Source organism: Lytechinus pictus, chromosome 13 (assembly GCF_037042905.1).
Source record: "Lytechinus pictus isolate F3 Inbred chromosome 13, Lp3.0, whole genome shotgun sequence".
NCBI lineage: Eukaryota > Metazoa > Echinodermata > Echinoidea > Temnopleuroida > Toxopneustidae > Lytechinus > Lytechinus pictus.
This window is the reverse complement of record NC_087257.1, coordinates 1,804,500-1,830,512: the sequence shown is the minus strand read 5'-3', so window position 1 is coordinate 1,830,512 and position 26,013 is coordinate 1,804,500. Positions and strand designations below refer to the sequence as shown.

The 26,013-nt window shown below is 35.9% G+C and overlaps 1 protein-coding gene across 3 annotated transcripts; it reads right to left on the bottom strand.

Annotated features, from left to right (window-relative positions):
- Positions 1 to 1,490: 1,490 nt before the first annotated feature.
- Positions 1,491 to 26,013, bottom strand: LOC129274889 (tRNA wybutosine-synthesizing protein 4-like). 3 transcript variants are annotated; one of them, XR_010295406.1, is made up of 15 exons: positions 25,614 to 26,013; positions 24,350 to 24,553; positions 22,040 to 22,232; positions 14,301 to 14,454; positions 13,530 to 13,596; positions 12,253 to 12,284; positions 11,776 to 11,866; positions 10,754 to 10,861; positions 9,935 to 10,019; positions 8,639 to 8,923; positions 7,920 to 8,233; positions 6,583 to 6,767; positions 5,870 to 6,002; positions 2,231 to 3,380; positions 1,491 to 1,705 (listed from the first exon to the last, which is right to left on the bottom strand). XR_010295406.1 is itself a non-coding variant. In XM_064108189.1 (14 exons), the coding sequence occupies exons 1-14, from the start codon at positions 25,662 to 25,664 to the stop codon at positions 3,207 to 3,209; spliced, it is 2,076 nt and encodes a 691-aa protein (XP_063964259.1). In that variant the 5' UTR covers positions 25,665 to 26,013; the 3' UTR covers positions 1,491 to 3,206. The 3 variants fall into 3 exon arrangements, 1 of the variants encoding a protein (XP_063964259.1); XR_010295407.1 differs by having other exon boundaries at positions 2,481 to 3,380; XM_064108189.1 differs by having other exon boundaries at positions 1,491 to 3,380.

The window sequence follows — 26,013 nt, the reverse complement described above, 5'->3', positions numbered from 1 at the left end:
TACTCATTTCCTTCCAGAGCCATTTGCCACTTTTTTATTTACACATTCAAATATTTGGGTGGTCATTTCATTGATTCTGTTCCAACTCATTTGAGATCGTTACCACAACTGGTATTTATCTTTAATATAAAACTTGGATGGAGAGGTTCCCTGATGTGTAATGAATAAATGCTCATAATCTTTGTGATTATTGAACCATATCACATAAAATATCATTCAATTGGAGAAAATGATTTGCAGTTTTTGGCCCGTATTCTGAAGTCCGGTTTAATATGATCTCTGGTGTTAAGTTTTGGTTTAATTACTGATGGAAAGCCAATTGTGACATACATCTTTAACAGCAGAGTTTCATTGTATCAGCTCATTTGACCCTCAAATTATTCTTAACTGTCTGGCAAGGATAAATCAGATAGATGTCTTCATCATTAAGGCAGTAGGAAAAAGGAAAGTTAACAGAAGAAGCATACACTGTAAACAAAGCCGACTTCAAAATACGGGCCTATGGGTGTACAGATATGATTAATATAATGTCGTAAATAATGTTCCATTAGCATTTTTTGTAGCACACTGCAAAGTTTGTGTGGAAATTTGACCTCATTCTATTGCCCTAACAGTAATACACAAGGTTAGACAATTTCAAGTTCAGTATGGATCTTTTGGTCAAGGGCGTTAGACCAATTGTTCCTCAGCACAACACCAAACTTTGATTTAGTCTCATCAGGAGTTGAGATAATGTGAGTTGTAGTATTTTGTAAATTCATGTGAGATTTAAAGGCATAGAAGGGCAGTCTCAATTGTGCTTCCAACACAAGAACCAACACCAAACCATTGTATAAAAAAAACTCACTTTAAAGGTCAAGTCCACCACAGAAAAATGATGATTTGAATAAACAGAGAAAAATCAAACTAGCATAATGCTGAAAATTTCATCAAAATTGGATGTAAAATAAGAAAGTTATGAAATTCTAAAGTTTCACTTATTTTTCACAAAATATTGATATGCACAGTTCAGTGACATGCAAATGAAACAGTCGATGATGTCCCTCACTCACTATTTCTTTTGTTCTTTATTGTTTGAATTATACAATATTTCATTTTTTACAAATTTGACAATAGGGACCAACTTGACTGAACTACATCGTATTAAAAAAATGCCAATTCCACATGTTTAGGGAGGAATTAATCGTTGTTTCACTTGACAATGAGGAGAAAATTAGAATATTTCCTATTCCATGTAATAAAATACAAAAGAAATAGTGAGTGGATGACGTCACCAGTCTCCTCATTTGCATACCGACCAGGATGTGCATATTACTGTTTTGTGAAATTAAGCGAAACTTTAAAATGTCATAACTCTTACTTTACATCCGATTTTGATGAAATTTTCAGTGTTATGCTTGTTGGATTTTTCTTTTTTTTTCAAATTAACTTTTTGTTCGGGTGGACTTGTCTTTTAAATACACAAAGGAAAATCTGCTTTAGCTTCTGTATATAAATAATAATTAATTGATTTTAATGCGACATCATCTCTCTTCACACTAAGAATATCATTATGGTGACACATTATTTGCTACAGTGATAACTGCTCTGGGCTTTATTACACCTAAGATATAGGGGTTAGGATTGCAATAAGGTTTTATATTAGGTTTATGATAGGGCATAGTCCAGGGTTGAACTTGGTCTTTACATTAAAGGAGAATGAAACCTTTGGAACAAGATAGCTTGTGTGAAAACAGACAAATCAAAGAAACAGATCAACGAAAGTTTGAGAAAAATCGGAATAATAATGAGATAGTTATGAGCATTTGAATGCTATGGATATCCTCACATTGGCAATGCCACAAAGATGTGTGATGTCACTTGTGAACAACTCTCCCCATTACTTTAGTATATATTTCACTTAAACTGCCTCTTTTTTCACATCTATCAGCAGATAATGTGTTCTTTCTATAGAAGGGCTTGTAATACAGATTAAAAAAATACGCCATGGATAAAGAGTTTGTATCACCATAAGAAAAAGCAAAAAGTGACATTTTGGGGGTATTTTATAGTCCATCAAAGGGAAAGTTGTTCACATGTGACATCACACATCCTTGTCGCATTGCCAATATGAGAATCTACATTTTCACTTTTCACTACACTTTCTTTGTTCTTATTCTTGGATTTTTCTGTTTCGACACAAGCCTATTTGTTCCAAAGGTTTCATTCTCCTTTAATGTGTGGAATTTACAGCTGAGCAGATGTCATGGAACCAATAGTAATGACCTCCAAACCTTTCTTATTGGAAAAATAGAAATGACTTTCATAAAAAATAAGGAGAAAAGCATTTCTGAAAGAGTCGGTAGTAAAACTATTTTGAATAATTGGAAATAGAAGAAAGAGCTCTTTGATTGGCAAAAATTCTAATTCCTCCATCCGAAGATTGGAGGTCTTCTTGTATGATTACAATTAAACCATCTGATCCCTTGGAATGATTCTACAGACAAGAACTAGGAAGTGTTTCACAAACCCCCAACATACTAGACACACATACATACAGCTATATCAATATTGTGATTGTCAAATGAGACACATCACACCCAGCTACCCTTCGTTCAGCTATAGAACTGTTATGTGCTAATGAACTGCTCTAGTAAAGCTGAAGTTAGCAATAATAATAGGCACTTATATAGCGCCATCTATCTAGAAATATTCTATTCCGAGGCGCGTTGTTATTATTACCCCGGCTTTAGCTCGAGCTGCCTCTCAGCGCTCATGCATTCAAGGAATTAATCCTGCCGGGTACCCATTCACCTCACCTGGGTCGAGTGCAACACAATGTGGATAAATTTCTTGCTGAAGGACATTACGCCATGGCTGGGATTCGAACCCACGACCCTCTGTTTCAAAGTCAGAAGACTTATCCACTGGGCCACAACGCTCCACAAGAGAAAGCGAGACAACTGTGATTTGTTATTCATAATGGATGCTTTTGCGTTGCAGTTTCATCGTCCTGACAAACTTGTTTAAACCTCCATTTTCCTTGTATGCCATGGTCATACTGTGTGCTACAATGTACCTGGTTGACTTATTCTGAAGTGCGCCCTCAATGATGAAAGGTGTTTAGTCATGCCATGGATCATACAGAGTGCTCCCTGGTTGACTTATTCTGAAGTGCGCCCTCAATGATTACTGAAGTTTAGTCACGCCTTGGATCATACTGTGTGCTACCTGGTTGACTTATATTGAAGTATGCCCTCAATGATTACTGGAGTTTGGTTCAGATGGGTGCCAAAAGAGAAGCAATTTCCTCCGCCTCCAATGACAAGGACGCCCTCTCTGTCAGATAGCCAATGACTGGTATGGTTGTGAAGCATCAATGGACACTCTGGAGAAGACACCTACATTGGGAATAGAAACAATCAAAGCTAGTCAGGACTCCGCATCAATGGACCCTTTAACTTGAAAAATCTTTCCTCATAAAAAAAGTTTAAGTGTCATGTTAGGCTGTCATTGCCCATTGAGTGCCGTATTGCATTTAAGTTTATTATTTTTAGTTTTTCACTTTATCCATGGATCAGCAGCAGGATATAATGTTAATTTGTTGATGTCATACAATCCTCGACATTTGAGATCTTCTGATTGAAAATTGCTTGCAGTTCCTAAATCCAAGAAATCATGGGGGGGGGGGTGGTCATTTGCACATACTAGACCATCCTTGTTGAATCAGTTCCCATATTCCATCCGTAAATATTTCAAACATTTATTGTTTCCAAATTGCTCTAAAAAACCCATTTGTTTGAAATTGACTTCAAGTAGTTTCATCTCATTGTCATGATAGTGTTTCTTTTAACCTTTGTCTTTTCCTGCTCCATGTAATCTTTCTTATTTTCTTTTCTTAGGGCCTTGAGCACATAATCAATGTGGATTTGGCGCTTTAGAAATACTCTATATTATATTATCAAAAAATCAAAACTGCTTTATTTGGGAGTTCACATGAATGCCTTAACACCTTTGTCTAAAACCCTGAACATGTATGCAAACAGGATATAAAATGTCATATATGAGATTGCCATCTAATTTTTAATGACGTACAAGTATTTATACTATATTGGATGGCTCAGAAAAGAATACTAGAAATATTCCAAGAGTGTCAAAATGTTTTAAAATTAACCTAAAAACTTACCTCTTTAACTCACTTTATCAATGATTTTCTGTTACTTGTAATTTTGTTTGCCCCTCCCCCTTCACTTGTGCACCTTGAGCATCACTTACGAGATGTATATTGCGCCAACCAATTGCATATATTATTACTATTAAGAGTTTGGGCAAATATTCCACAAATCACTGAGGGGAATATTGGCGCTAGTGAGTGGATAATTTCTGGTATTCCATGAAATAAAGCCATCCAATATAATTATTATTATCTATCCACACCCCCCCCCCAAAAAGGGAAAATTTTGATTGAGCAAGTCATGTCATAACAACTACTTGACTCACTAGATCGAATTTGATTATATAAATGCGACAAGCAGTTAACTATGACATCATTGAGTATCATTGTGCTCTATGCTGCACATCGCTTTGCTTTCATTGTTGCATGCATTCTATATTTCACAAACTTGTGCATGCTCACTAGACTGTTGAATACAGTCTCATATTTAATGGCAAGTTTTGTACAGGAGCCTATGGCATATTCGTTGTATTGATACGTATTTTGCTGTATCGCTAAGACAATATATACTATTATTATTCAGATGTAGGGTTTTAGAGGTGCAGATATTTTTTGACGTCTGACGAGGTTAAAACCAAATAAACATTTAGCCCCGCCCACAAGGTTATCATTGGCTAATAAATGATTGTGCGCATGAAGCTATTGTTACGTCACAATTAAATTGCATTGCGTATTAGTTGCCCGGTGTGGTAACGGAGCGTCAATTCATTGAATTCGAATGTGCTTGCACTAGACGTTAGCGCATCTTTACTTTATTACAGAGATTTCTTATTTAAAAATGACAATACTCAGGCGCCATGCTCATGATTTACAAGATTGCCATAAATGATGGTTACTAAAAACGATTTTTTTTTGGCTTCATTACTTTATGTTTAGTTTTGTGGGGTATCTAAATAATAATGATAATATTGGATGACCAATTTTCGTGGGATGCGTAGAAATACTGTTACTCGCTGAAGAACAATATTTTATTCGTCTTCGACTCATCCAATATTGCTCTTCAGCTCCGACGTACAATATTTCTTCACATCGCACTCAAGGACATCCAATATTCCCTAAATAAATCATGCTTGTGTTCGGTACCTTTTCTACTATAAGAATAAATACTAAATATTCAATCAGAAAGTAGAAATCATAGAAAGAAACGTTTTTGTCATCTTGTTAAATATCTTTAGAACTAAACAACTTGAATGGAAACTTGAGAGAGGTTTAGCAGAAATAGCAAAATAAAACTAACACATTCTAAATATTGCACTTCAATAACAGATAAATGGCTTATCATTACAATGCAAGAAAAGGCTAAAATTTGACTTCTGGAATAATTCTTCTTTTTTTTTCCACCCATCGATGGTAATGACCTAAGAAATGTTTGTCTCCAAAAGAACTCGGGTATTTCTGAAGGATTTGTTACATGTAGATGATTTAGCTAGCATATGCTGGAATGCATGTGGTACACAATTTTATCATATTTCTTAATATTTAAATTTTCCAATGTTAACAACACAAAATATTTTTTTCAATGAAAACTTTCTTGATATACAAATTTGATTTGTATATATGATAAAAAAAAGTTTGCCATGCATATGACCACATAGACTGGCTAAATAGTTCAGGTTAGACCTTTCTATCATTTATAAGACCAACATATGTCTTTACCTCTAATCTGATTTCAAGTAGAGCCCATGTAGTAAGATGGATGATGGTTAGTGAGGGTGGGGTATCAGTGATTGGTTGCACCCCACCCAGGAGATACAGCTGGTCTTCTATTATGTGAGCTGTATGTGAATACCTGTTGTGAAAAATTTAGTTCAAACATAAATGTCAGTTACAGTAATGATCTCAGAATGAGTTTGAATCCTATGAAATAACCTCAAGTGTTTATGTTTATGTACTAAATGATTCCTGTAGAAAATAAGCACGACATTCCAGAAAATTGTTGATGTTGGGTCTTTTTGCAAGTAATCATAGAACAAAGTAAATGCATTAAAAATTCCCTTCAAATCACAATGAAAAGCTGAGAGGTCTTTGTAAAAAATTGGCGAACCCGGGATACACAAAGTCAGGTTTTTACAGAAAAAAAAACAGATCTAGATCAACAATGATACTGTGAAAGTTAATCTTGATTTTGAGACTTTCTGATGAAATCACTATGTGCTGCAACCGGCTACTATTAAGTGGATTATTCTGAGCCATGTACTTGCACTTAGCGAATTAGTTTGATTTGAATCAACCTAAATAATTTCTCAAGGGCATCTTGTTTCCTGCAGGATTATTATTACCAATACTCACATTTTATCATACACAAAATAATGCAAGGAAAGTTGCTAAGGAGGGGATCCTGGTAAAGACAAGTTGCCTAAATGACTAACCTTGGTTTTAATGATGGTATGGTTTCTTGGATGGTATGTGACTTGGTTTCTACATTGAGGATTACTATAGAGTGTAGGGGTGTGGTATCACACCCTATACCACCAGTTACTACCACATAGGAGTTACCCCAAGGTGTGGCAGAATGAGAATGTCTAGCATCAATGAATCCTCCTTCAAAGTGGATCTGTAAGACAAACACACAAGAACTGAAATCTTATATAGATGACAAGGTGAATTCTGAAGGGTGTCGAAATGCAAGTATATATTTAAATCTCATAAATCATCTTCTGCATCTGAATCTATAAATTGCAACTGTGGAATGTAAGTTTGAAATAATTAGCTCAAGTTGATATTCTAGAGCTTACTTCTGCCTCCAGGAAATTTGGGATGTACACAGTGCAATTATGTAGATGGTAAATGAATTCGCGAGATATATGTGTTTAGGATGGGCTAGTTCATACGGAAGCTATAAAGTGCCATTGACTTGTCCAGATGGTGAGATAAATTATCTTGCCAAGTCGACTTATGAAAAGTTGTATGTCAACATGGCGAGATATTTTAACTCGCCAAGTTCACATATAAAAAGTAGATGGCAAATTTTGATTTATATCTACAGTGTGCATGCACCACATCCCATTTAAATCAAATCCAAGCCTTGGCTTAGCTGGCTACAGATCATCATCCTCATGGGCGCACGCTGTGGATAGAAAGTTTGATCTTGCCATTTACTTTTATATGTCAGCATGGTGAGATACATGATCTCGCCATGTTGACATACAACTTTTCATAAGTCAACTTGGCAAGATAACACATCTCGTCATCTTGACAAGTCAATGGCACTTTACAGTTTCCTTACAAAGTTCTGTAAACATTCTGAGAATCATCCAGGAGCTAGGTACCATCTGAGGGGTGCCCTCCTACACCCATCCCACCATACACCAGAACAAATTTCCCTTTGGGCCAATGTGGTCTAGTGGTCACGACTCTCTTCTTTCAATCTGCGGGACGCCGGGTTCTAATCCCTGCCGTGGTGTGTTTTCCTTCATAAGAAATTCATCCATATTGTGCTGCATTTAACCCAGGTGAGGTAAAAGGGTAACAGGCAGGATTAATTCCTTGAGTGAAATAGGCAACTATATAATCAGTGCCTCATAAATGTTAAATATTATCAATCAACAAATGGCTGCCTAAAGCTATAACCAGCAATTCCTTACAAAGATATTCCACAATAAACCAATCAAAGCGGTTGACTGCTGCTCAGATAGAAAGTATCCTGAGTAAGGTTGATGGATCTTACAACCTTGTCATGCTGAGTGTTTTCTCATTGGATGCTCACCCTTTGCCATGCTATCTTCTCTACATCTAAGAGCCAAGTATCACCTAAGGGGTGCTCTTCTACACCCCTACCACCATACACCAGAACAAACTCCCGTCCAGCTAGAGTCAATGGGGTAGCTGTATGCCTCCACCTAGGGGATGGTGACACCCCTCCTCCCTGTACAGTGTGTAGCTGATAGGATGGTAGATGATGGGTGTTCTGTAGAGTAAGGATGTAAGGGGTGGAACAAGGTTTAGAAGGAGAGGTACGACCACCAAAGATGAGGAATTGGCCAGAGTTTAAGGCTGTCATGGTGTGATGGAGTCTCTGTCCTAAAAGAAAAACACACAGAAAAAAATATTGTCATGATTCAGAACACAGATTTATGTACATGATTCACCAAACACATACCATGCAATCACACTTCAGCTGACTATTAGGGGTTGGTGTCAGATTAAGACAACTTTCATGTTTGTCCCCCCCCCCCCATTTTTAAATTTTCTTTCATATAAGTGTCACAAGAGGGATCAAAATCCTTGAAATAATTGGAACATATAAAGTGCACAATAGCTATATCAACACAGTAATTGCAGTCAAGAGAGTTCTTAAAATGTATTTTGAAATTCATTTAGAATGTATTCAACATGATTAAAAACATCAAAATATATTCCACTGGTTTTTTTTCTCACTTTTCTCAACAATATTGAATATTAAAAAAAGGATTGCCAATATTCTACCTAACTTCTCAGACCCTTGAGTGGCGAGCAGCTCAATGGCGTTACCAAGATGAATATTAACCATGTGAACCTTGTCCAATCTTCTATGACATCCTGCTGAATCACCGAACCCTCCCGAGATCATAATATTACTTGTGTCTGGAATCAGTACACTGGCATGTGAAAACAGCCTCAACCAGGTGGTAGCCTCTAATGTAGACTGTAGAGGGTGTGGTTTCACAAGTACTGTTGGGTTGATATCAGATACGAAGGTATGCTCTGCTACTGAAGGTGCTAATGGCAATTCTAGAATCGAATCACAGAAACATACAGAACATACAGAACATACACACTTTCTCATTTAACCTCCTATCAAATAACAATACAAACATTCTTTGTAAGTTACCAAATTGCCAAATGATACAAATTCAACTGGGAACATTAATATGAATTATAAGATTCCCTCATAATTATTTAAACCCATTCCCAGTTTCGCATGTTTTCCAAGTTGTTGCAGTGAGTTACATGTATTTTCAGTATAAAACAATAATGTAAAACTAATTTGTACCACCATAACCAGTCATTCAATGGATGATGATTTGATATGCAACAAAAATAACAGAGTCTGACTGACAACTGTGCTTTAGACTTTTGGGCTGATCATAATTCCCTGATTTTTCTCTCATTTGAGGAATTTTTCCCTGATTTGAGGTATTTAAAAAAATCAAATTCCCTGATTTTTCCCTGACTGGAAAAAAAGTAAAATAATTTTCCCTGATGAGCCAGGAACCCTATAAAGGATTATCAGCAGTATTAACAGTGATAGTACTTTATTTGATAACCACACGGGACAATGTTGACCATTATTACAATCAGGGGGTAGGGAGGTAATTCCTGTTAGAACCATGCGACTGTATTTGCCCGAAGATTTTCATCGCACCGGAAGCATGTACCAAATGACATCATTTAAACACATGTACGATCCTGGTCTTGTGTAGACTTCCACAGAAATACTGATTCTGGATAAAAAACGATTTGAAATGTACCTTTTTGTAATTTACAATCGGCGTTCTGAAATGTTGTTTAATTGAAAATAAGCATAGACGCAACCATGTTTTCAACTAATCATGTATGAAAACACTGATTCTGGCCTGAAAAGTATGAGCATAAACATGCCTTATGTTGTCCAATTTTGTCTGTGCACCTTGAGTGTCATTATTCAAAGAATATATGCGCTTAATAAATCTTTCATTATTACTATCATTCCTAAGAGTTTTGCGCATGTTTGGGGCACATTTTTCTCAAATACGAACTTACCTGGAAAGAGATTTCTCCTGTATTCACCACATCTACCATTGAATGCAGCAACTAGTATGTAGTGAATACATTTCAAATGCCACTCCTGTTAAAAAAAAAACAATAGAACTTACTAATTTATTCACAGAAAAAACAATTACAGAACCAATTAATAAGATTTACTTTAAGCTCATAATATGGAGAAATTGACTTGACCCAGATGGGTACCTGGCATGAGTCTATTCCTTAAAACTCTTATAAGAGGCTGCCAGGGTAATAATATCCAATGTTCATTATATTATGATATGTGCTACACAAGAACAGGATATCATTACATTCTATTTGTGTAAAGTCATTCATTCCAGTATAGAGGATACAGGTTTGTTAAATTGAGTTCTTGTATAGGGCATACCATTTAACATGCTTTAAAAGGGACTAATTGAACTGTTACATGAGTGGAATAGTAGGTAGATATTTTAAGTCAACCAGCTCCGCGTATGTACAGCACACTCATATTACAGTACAGGAATTAATGAAGTTGACGTTTGTATTCAAATTCATTCATTTATATACGTGTAGATCTATGGGAAATCTTATTTCATTTTTTTTTTAATGTTCTATCCACATTGTCAGTATAGTACAATATTAGTCCACAGTAAGTTTCAAGGAAGTTCTTTTTTTATATTTCTATTTTTCAAGTCTGTGAATGATACACAATAATAATAATTATACTTGCTTATTCATATGCTCTATCAGAGGTCTCTATAAAGTGCTCTACAATAATGTAGCTTAATGTACAATAACACATCATACAGATTCATCTATTTCTTCAAATCTTACCTCAAACTCATCAAATAGCTCAATCTGTTCTACTCTTATCCTTTCATCCTTTGAGATGATTTGTGTGTAGTATTCATACATGTTAATAGCACAAGATGTATCCCAACCCTACAGAAAAGAATGTAAAAGAGGATATTTTGGTAGCATATTTGCAAAGAAGAAGTATTTTCTTTGCAATGTATAAAGGAATTGAGAATGAAGAGTTTTAAGATGCACAGGTTGTGACTCACCGGGGCTAATATACGTGTTCTTTCAATGGATGCAGTGTTTTCAAACTGTATTTACACCTGCACTGAATACAGTGATGAGTCACAAGGCAAATTTAAAAGAACAATTTCTTGGGGGGAGGGGTACTTTTCCTAAACTATTGACTGAACCTGCAAATGAGAAAAGCTCTAACATTGCAGTGAATGTTTTTTTTTTCAGGGCTTTTTAAAATCTATTTTGCAGGTTTCTTTTGAGAAATTTCCATGCACCCTTGTGTGATTTTCTTTCCCTGTGAGGCACACTAACATACAATGCCATAGCATCAAGTTTTTCTTGTTTGACATCATTCATATCATAATAATTACGTTACCAAGTGGCAAAACAGGTAATTTTCCTTTCAAAAACATTTTAATTTCTCTGCACAAATGAAATTATAATATAGGCTTAATTGTTCTCTGTAAAACTAATAGTTATCTCAAAAGATATAAGATAAGACAAGCTATTTGAAACAAACAGTCAATGAGAGACCTAACAAAGTGTTTGTCAGGTCAGCTATTTGCATCCCGGTCAAACATGAGGGAATAGGTTCTAGGGCCTGTTGCATAAAAGTTACCATGATGGTTACTTTGTCATGCAATGGTAACTACCATGGAATCCTTGATTCTGATTGGCTGTTCATCATCATTACCATGGTAGTTACCATTGGATGGCAAAGTTACCATAATAGTAACTTTCATGCAACAGGGCCCTGATCCTCTTTGTATTATTGGTCTGTCTAATATTGAAGGTGAATTCCATTTTAATGAAAGCCGTACCTGTTGTATAAACCTGGCACAGTGTTTTTGCTTACTGGTGTACTTCTGTATCGCGTTTAGTGGTGAGTTCAGCTTTTTGAAATGTTTCTGCCTGAAAAAAAAAAGAGAGGAAATTAGTATTCATCAATTCTGGTTATTTAAAAGATATCTTGGGATTATCATTTCAAAATGTTACGATATGCTGTAATTTAGTTAAGGAAAAAAAAAATGTTTTATTGTATGTCTTAATATCTAAACTTCAAATACAGATTATTTACTTTGAAAGTACTACAGTAAATATCTCAGTCATCATTATTCAGTATAATATCAGTTTTATATCGATAATAATGTACTACATGTACTTATATCTGAGTTGTTATTTTTTAGATAGCAAACGAAAGAAGAAAAAAAAAATCATAATAGCTTGTATTTCAGACAGTGAACCTGCAAATTTTTGTATTTTTTTTTCTTCTTTCAAGAGCTAAAATTTCAACTCACATTACAATTCCAAAAGGATCATCAGGCAAAACCTAAGAGAGAAGAAAGAAAATGAATGCAATGTTATCAAAACTGTCTCATAAGATTCTGTGTACAGACATGCATACAGATGGGCATACAAACACACACACACACACACACAATGCCTACAATTGAATGACATGAGCAAGGTGAGGTGAATACTAAAGGACCTCATTGGCAGATACATGTATGGTAAGGTCTGGGTATCTAATAATTGTAGAGCAGGGTAAATCTAATAAACACAACCTCTTTATGACGGAACCAGCTATTACCCAATCAAAGTATTTGTAAGAAGTAATATCAAAAGTGTTAATGTGGCTGAAAATATACTCAAACAGACCAAAAACATAGTTGTTGAGTATCACTTCTGGACAGATGATAATAATAAAGATGATTAAAAAAAAATCCATGATGTACGTATACATAAACACTCTAATAGTTAGCCAGCTCATGAACAATCATTACCACTTGGAAACTATCCTTCATTTTCTGCTCCATTTGTTTTTTTTCTCAATCAGGCCAATATTTTCTAGAATCGAATTACAGAAACAGTCTTCAGACTTAACATCTTAAGATGTTAAGTCTGAAGACAGGAAGATATTTGTGTACATGTACCAACTAAGTTCAGAAAAAAAATATTAAACAAAAATCATATAATGTGCTTAAAAAGTGAAACAATACTATTGCTTTATAGCACTGATCAATGAAAAACACTATAAACTTAATCTTGAGATTATTCCACTAATCTTGAATCCAAGAATTGTGAAGAACATTCCATCTTTAGGGTGAAATCTTCACTATTTTTTGGCAAAAGTATACAAATAATGCACGTAAGCGCGTGCATGCAGGGCCAAATAATGAACGATGTGCGAGAAGAGCCAATGGATATACCGCACCGAAGTCCGCAGGACCGAGTGCAGCATATCCATGTGGCGAGTCGAGCACAGAGTTCATTATTTAGGTCCTCTATGCACAAGAATGCGTGCATTGTTTGTTTTATACAACCCCCCCCCCATGTTACTTGCCCTGAATGCTATATTTGATCTAAATTCTAGATAATTTCAGACCTCGCACTATCCTGCACTCTGACGTAAGAGTGCAGGATAGTACATTTGGTATGATGTCAGAGTGCAGGATAGTGCATTTTGGATGCAGTATTGCAATTCGCTGAATATCATGTGATCCAATTTAGACCAATCAGATTACAGAACATTCTTGGGAGATCTATGTATAATTATAAACTCCAAGATACTTACTTGTTCATATGAAACAAACTGACCATGAGTAAAATAGCCTCCAGCCCACTTTATAAGAGCATCTGAACTGCAAAATACATTAAAAAATATGAAATAAAAGATGATAGGAAACCAGTGATTTCAAGCTCATTAATTCAACAGAAATTAATGTCCATAATAATATGAATCCCTAATAAGATATCTAGTTTTATTAAATGTTAAAGTGCCACCTTTATGTTGACACTAACTCAAGTGATATTTGTCATCTCACCGGTGAACTTTAAGAAAAAAACATATGACCCTGTATATTCATAATAAAGATGTAAATGTTTAAAAAAACATAGCAAAACAAAAAAAACAAAAAAAAAACAACGAAAAACAAAAGACGACATCTGTAAAAAAGAAGAAGAAAATTTGAAGTGAAATTGGGTGTTAAATATGCAAGTAATTTTTTCACGAATTAATTTACATATTTTATTCATAATGAATTAAAAATGATATTTTCATAATTTTTTATACTGGCTTGTACATATGTGGTAGAGAATATGCGTGCCAAATTTTGGCACAATCGCACAAATGGCGGCCGAGAATGGAAGGGGGGCATCATCCCCCCCCCCTCGTCCTCAATACTGTACATCTCAAATAGCCCAGTCCTTTTAGGGTTAATGCACCTCCCGTCTGTGGTGCTCTTTTATATTCCCGCTTTGTACTTCAATAAAGAAATATGGAAAAGTGGCCTTTCCTTAAAATATATCAAAATTCAAGGCCTGTGTGAATTACAATGGGGCTTACCTGTGAGTATCAATGTATGTAATGACACACTCAGAGAGAAGCAGGGTTGGCAATACTGAGTCAACACCAATGTCCTTGAAGACTCTCTCTAAAGTATCCAGATGCTTCAGGTCAACCCCAAGTAGATGGTACTTCTCAGATGATATATACACACCTGTTACAAGAAGATATCAAAATATAGGATCATATGTAGTACATGTAGAAGCTTCAAGCTGAAGTAATTCTTCATCTGAATCAAACCTACATGTAGCAGAATAAGAGCGAGTTGAACAAAAACTTAAACATTTTTGTATCAGACATACTAGTAGACCGGCCAAAACGATTTTTTATACTTTGGACGGCAAAATTTGTTAATGCTTGCTAATGCTTGGCATCCCAGCTAATAGTCTTGCAAAAATACCCAGGAATAGCGTACGGCCGGATGCCAAGCGCAATTTTGCGTGAAAGTGTCCTTTTTAGCGTAAAATCTGAAAGAATGTCGAAAATCACGCATTTTGATATTTTGACGGATTATTTTAATATTTTTGATTATCTTTGATATGAAATTATTTTTATTCAGAGTTTCAAATTATAAGTCTCATAAATATGCATTTCAAATTTGAATATTACACACACACATATGGCACAGGGAAACATAAAACCGCGATTTCCTCAAAATAAAAGTTTGTGAAAACTATCAATAGTTTAAAGTTTTTTACGCAACTTAAATTCTTCGATTTAAATGCGTTTCTCAATCGAATGTATAGTAAATGTCCTAATGCCACAAATATTAAAAGAATTTTCAAGTAAGATGGAATATATCTCATTTTATGTTATCCGAAAGGAGACAATGTGCATTTTACCAGGTGCGCATTTTGAAAGAAAAATTGAAAATACCGTACATTATGTACATAATTACATGTATAAGTACATACTAAAGCGAGTTTTTAATTACTAAGTACACGCTAAAGCGAGTTTTTAATTGAATAGCACAATTTGTCAATTCTTTGCATCCCAGTCAAATTCTTGCGGAAATACTGAGGAATAACGTACGGGCGGATGCCAAGTGCACTTTTGCGTGAAAGTATCATTTTTAGCGTGAAATCTGAAAGACTGTCGAAAATCACGCATTTTGATATTTTGACGGATCATCACCATATTTTTGATTATCTTTGATATGGAATTATTTTTATTCAGAGTTTCAAATTATAAGTCTACTAAATATGCATTTCAATTTGGAATATTACACACACATATATGGCAATATGACATAAAAAAATCGTGATTTACTCAAAATAGAAGTTTGTGAACACTATCAATAGTTCTAAGTTTGTTTACAACTTAAATTCTTCGATTTAAATTGGTTCATCTATTGAATATCGATCGTTTATAATGTCACAAATATTAAAAGAATTTTCAAGTAAGATGCAAGAAATATTTTCCGAAAGGGGGCATGCAAAATTTAGCGGGGGGGGGGGGGCATTTTGAATGTAAAATTGAAGATACTGTAAAATATTGACATAATTACATGAATAAGTACATACTTAAAACGAGTTACACAATTTCTGGCCGCAACTGGCTCTTCCCCCCTCCCCCCGCTGCCTAAGGTCATGTGTAGTGTCCGAAAGGATTACATGGAGCTGAAAGTATCCCGTTTTCAAGATAATATACCACTAGCGTAAAGGGGGGGGGGGCAGACTGCCCCCCGACGAGTCACAACAAATGCAGGGGACGTACCCCTGCCCCCCCCCCCGACGATTTTTTTTTTCTGGTACAAAATCCTTTATTTGTGGTTGAAAACTTTTTTTTTTCTTGTAATTTTTTTCGCGGACGAAATGTCCTAAAAAAAATTGCCCCCCCCCCCTTTGGAAAATCCTGGGTACGCCGCTGTAATATACCCAAAGTATTCTGATGGCGATTATAGTGTATATTTTATTGTGGTTTAGCGAGATAGGCACCCTACACGGGATTACAAAAAGATGGCAAATAAATTTTCGACTCGAGCTTCGCGCTGGCATTAATATATGAGATAAACAACTTGCTATCTGTTTAAAAAAAAACCTCGCTTGAAGTGTCAACTTCTCAGAATCCAGTCGCATCCAGTCCATTATTAAATAAATGTGAATACTGTATGTCTAATCTTTAGCTCTTAGTCTCTCCCAATTTTAGCTCGCGCTTTTGTGATAACGTTTTTGTTAAGTAAGATATTCATCTTTTTCTACATTAAAAACATGTTTAAAATCCTTCGTTTAATTCGACATTTTCAGTTCACGCTTCGCGCTCGCATCAAATGCTATAATTAAATACTGATCATTGTTCATGATTTGACGATTTTTGTTTTACCTCATTTGCTAAGAAAGCGTGAATGCTTCTAAGCAAGCAACCAGATGACCGATGGCTTAAGGTACTCTCCGAGGGACCTATAGGATTAAAATGCCTTACTTGGCACTAGCGCGCCAAGTGAGAATCGAACCCAGGCCACCGGAATCCGAAACCCCCTCACTACCGATTGAGCTGTCGCGCCTTAGAATGTTTCGTTTCTAATTTAAAAAAAAAGCCAGCTCGGCTCGTGATGGATTTTTTTTTAAAACAGATACATAACATTCTTTATTTCAAAACGTCATCAAAATGTCCAGTTTACGGATTGGAATATAAAAATCAGATTGCGTTTCGTGCTCGCATCAATAGCCTATATATCATTTTTTTTTAATACGTATTAAATGCTCCGTTTTCACGTCAGAATATTAAAAATTTCTGAAATTTTTTACATTACAATAATGTTCATGATTCGCTTACGAATTGTGTAACTTTCTAACTTTCAGCTCTAAATTTCATGGCATATTATAAAAATGCTTGCGCTTCGCGCTCGCATTATTCAAATGGGCCTTGTCAGATACTTAATCGCGCTTGTGAGAATAAAGCTAATATGTACTTAATAATAAATACTTGATGAATCAATCTATTTTGGTACCCCCTGCAAAATACCAAGCCCCGCCCCCGTGCTCCTCTGCTGACAAAATCCTAGCTACGCTGCTGGTGAGTGAGCTGACTGACCAAGTCTTTTAAGCAAAAGCCTTAATTTAGGGAAGAATTTGTTTTAAAATGTTTAAAATTACAATATTTACATTCAATTGAGGTCATAATAAATAAATAAATATGTATAAATATATAAATAAAAGAATAAATAACTAAATGACCCCCTCCCCAACAAGCTTTCTATTATTTTGCTTCTGTTGTTTTATGCCTTTTCTTGATTTGTTTTGGGGGGCAAGTTTCCCCTCCCCCTCACTTCCATGCATCTTCTATCAAAAGGCTTATGTCAGTGTCCGTAGCTCATTTCCCCAATTTTAGAATGTAGAAGGCGTTGTTTCATGCAACTGCGGTCTATTTGATCAGTTAATTGAACAGTTCATTAGACCAGAAATTAAAATAGATCTGTCAATAACCATTTACATGAGCTAAGAGTTTTCATCTGTGGAGAATGATATTTGAAATACTAAAAGAGTAGGTTCTTTAAGTTCACATTTTAATTCTTAAAACTCATTTCATCACATGTATTGCCATGTTGAGAAATGCAGTCGCACGACCATTATGACAAACAAATCTAAAGGCTAATGACCAGCGTCCAGCGCAGATATTGTAATATATAGATTGCATTTCCTAAATTGGCATTGGCAATACATACATGTATGTCCAGGGCTGCCCAGGGTCGGGCTGTCCGGCCCCCGTCTTAGACTACGATATATAACAGCATGGACCTATGATAATAGCAAACGCGAAAACTGTAATGAAGCAAAATGAATTGAATGAAAATTATAACTTGCAATGCAAAAGACCAAATAACATTTATTATTCATATTTTCACATAATAATTATAACAGCAGAACATTGGAAACAACTGAAACTAATAATTAATTATTCACAAAAGTGCCATTCATGTGATAATAAAATAATAAGCTCATCGAACCTAAATGACGTATAACCTTGATCATGTGAACTGAAATTTGTGCAAAATGATCCATGATACTTTAATACCCTTATATTCAAGTTTAATCATGAACTGGATCAATAAAATTCAAAAGTTATGATGACATTAAGAAAAAATACCCCCATATGGCCAAAGTTCAGTGACTCTAAATGAACTTTGACCTTAATCATGTGATCTAAAACTTGTGCAAGACGATCAGTAATACCTGAATACTGTTATAAGTGTCATTAATTTTTGTCTATACGTTCAAAGTTCTAACGAAATTTCGAAAACGTAACCTTGGTTAAGATTTCAAGGTTGATATGATGCTGTTATATCAAAACTACCGTCGCCTCCGCCGGCAAAGTGGCTCCTTTAGGCCTGCTCTGCTATGTATGCAGGCGAGACAAAAAAAATAGGTATTGTCGTGGCAACAGCCATATTTTTTTAGACTTTGATAATCCAATAACTGAAGTAAAATGTAGATTGACAGAGTAGTTTAAAAATGCTAATTCGATCGTTTTATTCATACATGTATATTTTCTAAGCACTATAGCGTAACCTACGGGGGGGGCAGAGGGGGCAGTCTGCCCCCTGACGAGTCCCAACCCATGCAAAAGACGTATCTATGCCCCCCCCCCCCCCCCGACGAGCTTGAAGACCTTTTTTTTTGGCTTGTCAAATTTTTTGGCCGACGGTTTTGCCCCCCCCCCCCCACCGTGGAAAATCCTAGGTACGCTACTGTTTCTATAATTTTTGGATATAGATATTCCTACAAAATTAATGTTACCATGGTAACGGCAAATTAAATATCAGACCTATTTATGAATATCGCCACAGGTAGATTTACGTTCAGCACCAATTAATTCGCGGAAATAGCAAGAAGACCAAACTCTACAAAAGTAAACATAATCCTATATAATATCATGACGAGGATCGCACTGATTAATATTAGTATGTGCAATATAGATGTAATATTGTGCGCTGTTTGTATTTTATCAGAAATGCGCATCCGATAAATGTACATTGTTATCTTTCGCATATATAACATAAAATGATATATCTTGCATCTTATTTCAACATTTGTTTTCACTATATGTGCCATGACAACAATTATTATGTATTTATTCGGTTAGCGAAAGAATTGACGAAATTGAGATGCGGAACACAAACATTATACTATTGATAGTTTTCACAAACTATTATTTATAGTAAATCACGATTTTATATTTCATATTGCCATATATGTGTGTGTAATATTCCAAATTGAAATGCACATTTAGTAGACTTATAATTTAAAACTCTGAATAAAAATAATTCCATATCAAAGATAATCAAAAATATGATGAAAATCCGTCAAAATATCAAAATGCGTGATTTTCAACAGTCTTTCAAATTTTACGCAAAAAAATGATACTTTCACGCAAAAGTGCACTTGGCATCCGCCCGTACGTTATTCCTCAGTATTTCCGCAAGACTTTTAGCTGGGGTGCAAAGAATTGACAAATTGTGCTATCCAATTAAAAACTCGCTTTAGAATGCACATAAATGTGTAATTAAAAACTCGCTTTAGTATGTACTTATACATGTAATTATGTACAAAATGTACGGTATTTTCAATTTTTCTTTCAAAATGCGCACCTGGTAAAAAGCACATTGTCTCTTTTCGGATAACATAAAGTGAGATATTTCCCATCTTACTTGAAAATTCTTTTAATATTTGTGACATTAGGACATTTACTATACATTCGATTGAGAAACGCAGTTAAATCGAAAAATTTAAGCTGCGTAAAAAAAACTTTAATCTATTGATAGTTTTCATAAACTTTTATTTTGAGGAAATCGCGGTTTTATGTTTCCCTGTGCCATATGTGTGTGTGTAATATTCAAATTTGAAATGCATATTTATGAGACTTATAATTTGAAACTCTGAATAAAAATAATTCCATATCAAAGATAATCAAAAATACGATGATAATCCGTCAAAATATCAAAATGCGTGATTTTCGACATTCTTTCAGTTTTTACGCTAAAAATGACACTTTCACGCAAAATTGCGCTTGGCATCCGGCCGTACGCTATTCCTGGGTATTTTTGCAAGACTTTTAGCTGGGATGCCAAGCATTAACAAATTTTGCCGTCGAATCCTTATCTAGAGCACTTTTTGACTTTTGGCCGGTCTACTATACAGACAACAGACCAACAGGAAAGGTCTCTGCCAAAACTTTGTTCAGGCAAGACAAAAATTAGGTTTGAGTTTGCCCACCCCACAATGTTAACTTTAAGAACCTACTGCACTATTCACAGAAGAAATAATTAATATGAGTAGTGTAAAGGTCCACTACACCTCCAATTGATTACATTGGAAGGAGAGACTCATGTACCACATCGATTCAGTTTGCGTTTCACCTCCAAGGCACAGATGATGCAAAAAAATATTGAGGGCAACATCAGATATATTGCCCGCAATAGAATCATATTGGCCTCTGAGTGTTTAGACGAGGGCAAAATGGTTCTTTTCACTTTTTAAGGGCAATATATTTTATGTTCCCTGACAGAAAAGCCAGTCAATATATTTATTATTATCCAAATCAGACATCTAGAGCAAAAATTTTGAAATTTTCAGATATTTTACCCTTTAAGAATGGGAATCTATTTTGTCATGCTGAGCAGACTGGGCCTCTGAACTTAACCATTGTGACGTAATTGAAATGTCGCGTCCCTGGCCTGGGGACACAATATCCAGCGTTGTCTCATCTTGATTGACATTATGACATATTTTGTTACTGCGCAGTTCAATAGGATGCCTAGAATAACGGCATGTTAGCTCTGCCTTATTGCCCGCTACATTTCCATGCATTTTCTCATTGACTTTTCCGAGCAGGTAGTAATTTGTGTCCGTGGATAAACAATTGGAAACTTATATTGACCCATCATTTGATCGCAGACATAAGCAGGCAATAATGTACATTAAAGTTGCCCTGCTCAGATGTCTGATACGGTTAATAATATTATCATCTATACAGTGTTTTAGCGATACATCAAAAAAGGTGTAATTTGGTCTGCATCAATTGCCTGTTCAGTCAATACCAGAGTATATCACTAAAAGGACCGAAATCTGATGAATATCTCATAGGCTCCTGTACAAAACTTGCCGTTGAATATGACAGCCTAGTGCGCATTGCAAGCAATCTGATGCGCAGCATAGAGCACAATGTCACTCAATGAAATCATAATGAACTACATGTAAGTCGCATGTCAACAACCAAATTTGATCCTGAAGTGATGAAGCCATAACGGAAAGTGATATGTCTTATTCAACCAAATTTATCCCTCTGTTATGGGGGGAGGGGGATAGATAAATAATAGTTATATTGGGAGGGTGTATTTCATGGAATACCAGAAATATGACCGATGTGTTGGTTCAGTTGGTAGAGCGTCAGAATCACAACCGGGAGGTCGGGAGTTCAAGTCCCGGCCGCGTCAGACCAAAAGACGTTAAAAGATGGGAGTTCTGCTACCCTGTTTGGCGTTCCAACAATTTAAGGAATAGAGCCTCGTCGATCTGGCGCTGCACTGCAGCTGCCGGGCCCACGATCAATTTGACAAAACAAATTTTTTGAGTATTTAATTCCTGATGTCTATTTCGAACAATAAAATCTGGATTTTCATTTTCATATTCCACGCATTACGGCCAATATTCCACTCATCTACGATTTGTAGATGCCAAAACTCTTAGAATATTTCTGGTATTCCTTTCTAAGCCATCCAATATGATATAAATATTTCTTACCAGAGGAATCTAGCAGTGAATGATAGATTGGGTTAAGAAGCAATTCAGTCAGTTCACTCTTTTTTCTTATCAAAGCAGTTTTTCTTTTCACCAGTTGAGGAAAATCAACTTCATAGAAAACAGTGTTGTCCAAAGAGCCATTAGCTTGTAGTCTGAAGTATGTTGAGTCAAATCCAGCCCCAAGTGAGATGATCTGGATAAAAATGATAATTTCACAGCAATATGTATTCACAGAGTTTGATCTCTCTAGATATGATCTATTCCCAGGTGCCCTATTATTTTCCTTCAGCAAGAAATTTACCCATCTTGTGCCGCACTCAACCCTGGTGAGGTGAATGGGTACCCGGTAGGATTTATTCCTTGAATTCTTTAGTGCCTATACGTTGGCTCAGCTACAGCCCAGGTAATAATACGATACCAAGTATCAAGTGCAGTAGCAGTAGAGTATATGCAATTATACTAGCTGCGCTAAATGGAATGCATTATCATTATTATTATTATTATTATTATCATTATTATTATTATTATCATTATCATTATTATTATTATTATTATTATTATCCTGACTTTAACTCAAGATGCTGCTTAGAGCACTTTGAACCATCCATAGTGTTAGTAAGGACCAACCAATTGGTTAAACTTTAAAGTTCTGAGAAAATATACTAAGCAACTTTTTCTACCAATAGAGGAAATTGGACTCTTATTTGTTGTGGTTTTAAAGTGGAATCCTGAACCATGGGACAAATTAATTGCATGCAATTTGTCTATTTCTGGTTCACCTGTTGGTGAAAGACTATCATCTTGAATCGTTCTCCACACATTGCGTGACACACATTTAATAGGCTTCATCTGGGAGCCTACTTGTATAAGTTGTAATTTTGCTTTTCCATAACTTTGGACTTATCACAACACATAATTTGAAGCCTAGGGCACTTATTCATGTCCTTAAGCCTAGATTATTCTTATCCCAAATCTAATCCAAGTGATGCATGTATGATGTACATTGGTACAGTGAACCCACCAGAAAATGCACTCCTTCATGCTGAGTGTTGAATGGAGATAATAGCACTACAATCAATGTCTGGCTAGCCAAGAGAAACAACCTTCACTGAATGTAATATTTTATCACCTGACTTCACAATAAAACAGGCCAGAACTTGGCAATTGAAATATATAAATTTTCTGGTGGGGTTCACAACATTTAGCACCACTGTACAGTGCGTCCCAGAAAAAACGAAACCGAGATTTAGCGATGATTTATCATAACTTAATCACAAATACAATAGGCAAATGACCTACCAATGTAAAGCTTAGAATCTCCTCTTTCATCTGATATTACTTAGATTATTCCTCATTCACGCATGAGTGAGCAAAAACAATTTGAAGAAAGGATACCAAAAACTCATTTGGCGGGGGGTATCTGAATTTCAAAAAGAAAATTACATTCCTAAAAAGTTCAATATCTGCTCTTTAATTTGATACCTTAATCACAAAAAATGGTAAAGAAGTAAAAAAGTTACGTTCCCTCGAAACAATGCTTGTATTTCCATAATTTCATTAAATAAACGTGTTTTCACCGGTTTCCCACAGAAGCTATCGCATGGTCAACAAAAGACTAAATGCATGGCTGATCGTCAACAAAACAGAATGTCGAGTGAGTTTGAACGCTAGCCTGTAAAACCTCTTCATTTTATGAAATTATTGAAATTCAAGCCTTATTTCAAATAACCAGAACTTTCTTATTTCTTGACCATTTTCTGTAATTGAGGTATCAAATTAAAGAGCAGATATTGAACTTTTTAGAAATGTGGTTTTCTTTTTGAAACCCAGATACAGCCTGCCAAATGACTTTTTGGTATCCCCTCTTCAAATTGTTTTTGCTCACTCATGCGTGAATGAGAAATAATCTAAGTAATTTCAGATGAAAGAGGAGATTCTAAGCTTTACAATGGTAGGTCATTTGTCTATTGTATTTGTGATTAAGTTATGATAAATCATCGCTAAATCTCGGTTTCGTTTTTTCTGGGACGCACTGTATATCCCCCATGACTTCTTTCAGTTTGGGCCACTTTTTTAATTAAAGTTAAAGTATCACCCTGTGCCTTTTATATCAATAATTAATGGGCGAGGCCGCTATCCCATTGGGCAAATATTATAGCACAAATGTAACAAAAATGGCAAAACAAAATCTCTCTAGAAATAATGTTAATGAAAGGAGCACAAGGTCAAAAGTCAAGAGGGCACCCAAGGCCATCATGATCTTGAATTAATTCAAGCCACCAGTCTGCATCTTCCCTCCATGTCACTGACCTGATTTGTAGAATCTCCAAACATCTTAAGGAATGCCTTTAGGACATCATCAATAGCTCTGGCTCTGATATAGTATCCTCTGTTAATCAGTGGTGCTCTCCTTGACGTCTTTGACACAAAATGATGAAGGTATGTATCTTTAAAGTATCCCAATGAAGCTACAGAACACTTGCTAACAATGCTGCTGTCATTGGTCCCTTGGACCTGTTAAGTACAAGAGGATGAGAGGTTCTACAAATTAACAAGTAACATGCATTAAATAACAATACAGTAAGAATAAGTGGCACAAATAGATTTCCCCTGCCAGCCCAGGGATTTTCTCTTCAATATCTAATCAATAAATCTCAAAATTTCAGCCACATTTCTCTTTTGGTTTTGATCTTGATATCAAAGCTCGGTTGGACTTCGTCTCCACAGATTTTTTTCCTCTTTTTTTCAGGGAAAAGAACTTGGGATCATGAATTGATTGATTAGTAGAATCAATGTAATTGGAAACTTTTGTTGCTTTCATTTTCAAAAAATTTTGTTGAATTTTAGTTTTCATTTTATTTATGACACACAGATCAGGATCAGCCAGGTAATTATTCTTTAATTGCTAGATCGCCGTCAGCTACAGCGGAGCGTGCAGACATGCTAGCACATTACCTGGCACGTTTGTACGCTCAGCTGTAGCTGCGCTGGCGGCGATCGAATAAGAACCTGGCTGATCCTGATCTGTTTGTCATCAAATTTTGCTATTTTCCAGCATATTTTTTTGAAAGGTGGTAAGCTGAATGTATTTGATATAAATTTATCTTTATTATTTCTTCCCTTTACCCCAGTCAAAAAGCAAAATTTAGGAGTAATCGAGAAAGGTGCGCCAGCGCACCCTTTTCTCCATAGACGCTGTAGTTAAGGCGTCGGTGGAGCTCCACCACTAGTAAGAGCCCAATGCATGCAATGGCCGTCAGCTACAGCTGAGTGAGTGTGCGGACCCGCCAGCAGATTGGCTGGCACGTTCGTACCCTCAGCTGTAGCTGTGCTGACGGCGATCAAAGAAGAACCTGATCTGTTTGTCATCAAATTCAAAATTCATTTTATTTGGTTTCTAGAGGATTCTAAAACCTACTTCACTGTTCTGCTCTTTCCACAGCTGTGAACATTGCTGATTCGACATCGGTACAGAGACCCATTTAGTTTTTTAAATAATTTTTAATAAAAATCGTTTGTCCCTGTCTACGTACGACATAATACCCAATCCCCATATTAATGTTTGTGATCTCACCGCAACATCATTTTGAATGGTGACGCCGTGATGATTTCGCTTCCCTTCCATGTTGACTGCGACCAGCTCATCGAAGAATCGATCATCCGACTGCAATGCACTTCTTCACTAGGCCGTTGTGGCCAGGTGCCCCCGCAGCTCTGGCCTAGGGCCTAGGCTCCACGCCCGGGTCGGGAGATTGCGCCCGTGCCCGAAGATACGGGTTGGGCTAGGCGCTAGGTAAGGTGTGCACTATACTCTCCCGAGCATGAGACAAGTCATTAATGTTCGAAATTTTAATTCCAAACAATTCCATCCATATTGAACAAGAAAACAACACTAATTGATGCCAAATTCTGCAAATTTCGATCACGGCTTCGAGATCTCCACGCATGAACAGACGACTTACTCAGCGAACTCT

Coding starts and splice junctions, on each gene's coding strand:
- LOC129274889 (XM_064108189.1), bottom strand. CDS start 25,664: ATGGAAGGGAAGCGAAATCATCACGGCGTCACCATTCAAAATGATGTT. Junction 24,554..25,613: donor CCATTCAAAATGATGTTGCG/GTGAGATCACAA, acceptor TGTACTTAACAG/GTCCAAGGGACCAATGACAG. Junction 8,924..9,934: donor CAGGAGAAATCTCTTTCCAG/GTAAGTTCGTAT, acceptor ATTCGATTCTAG/AATTGCCATTAGCACCTTCA.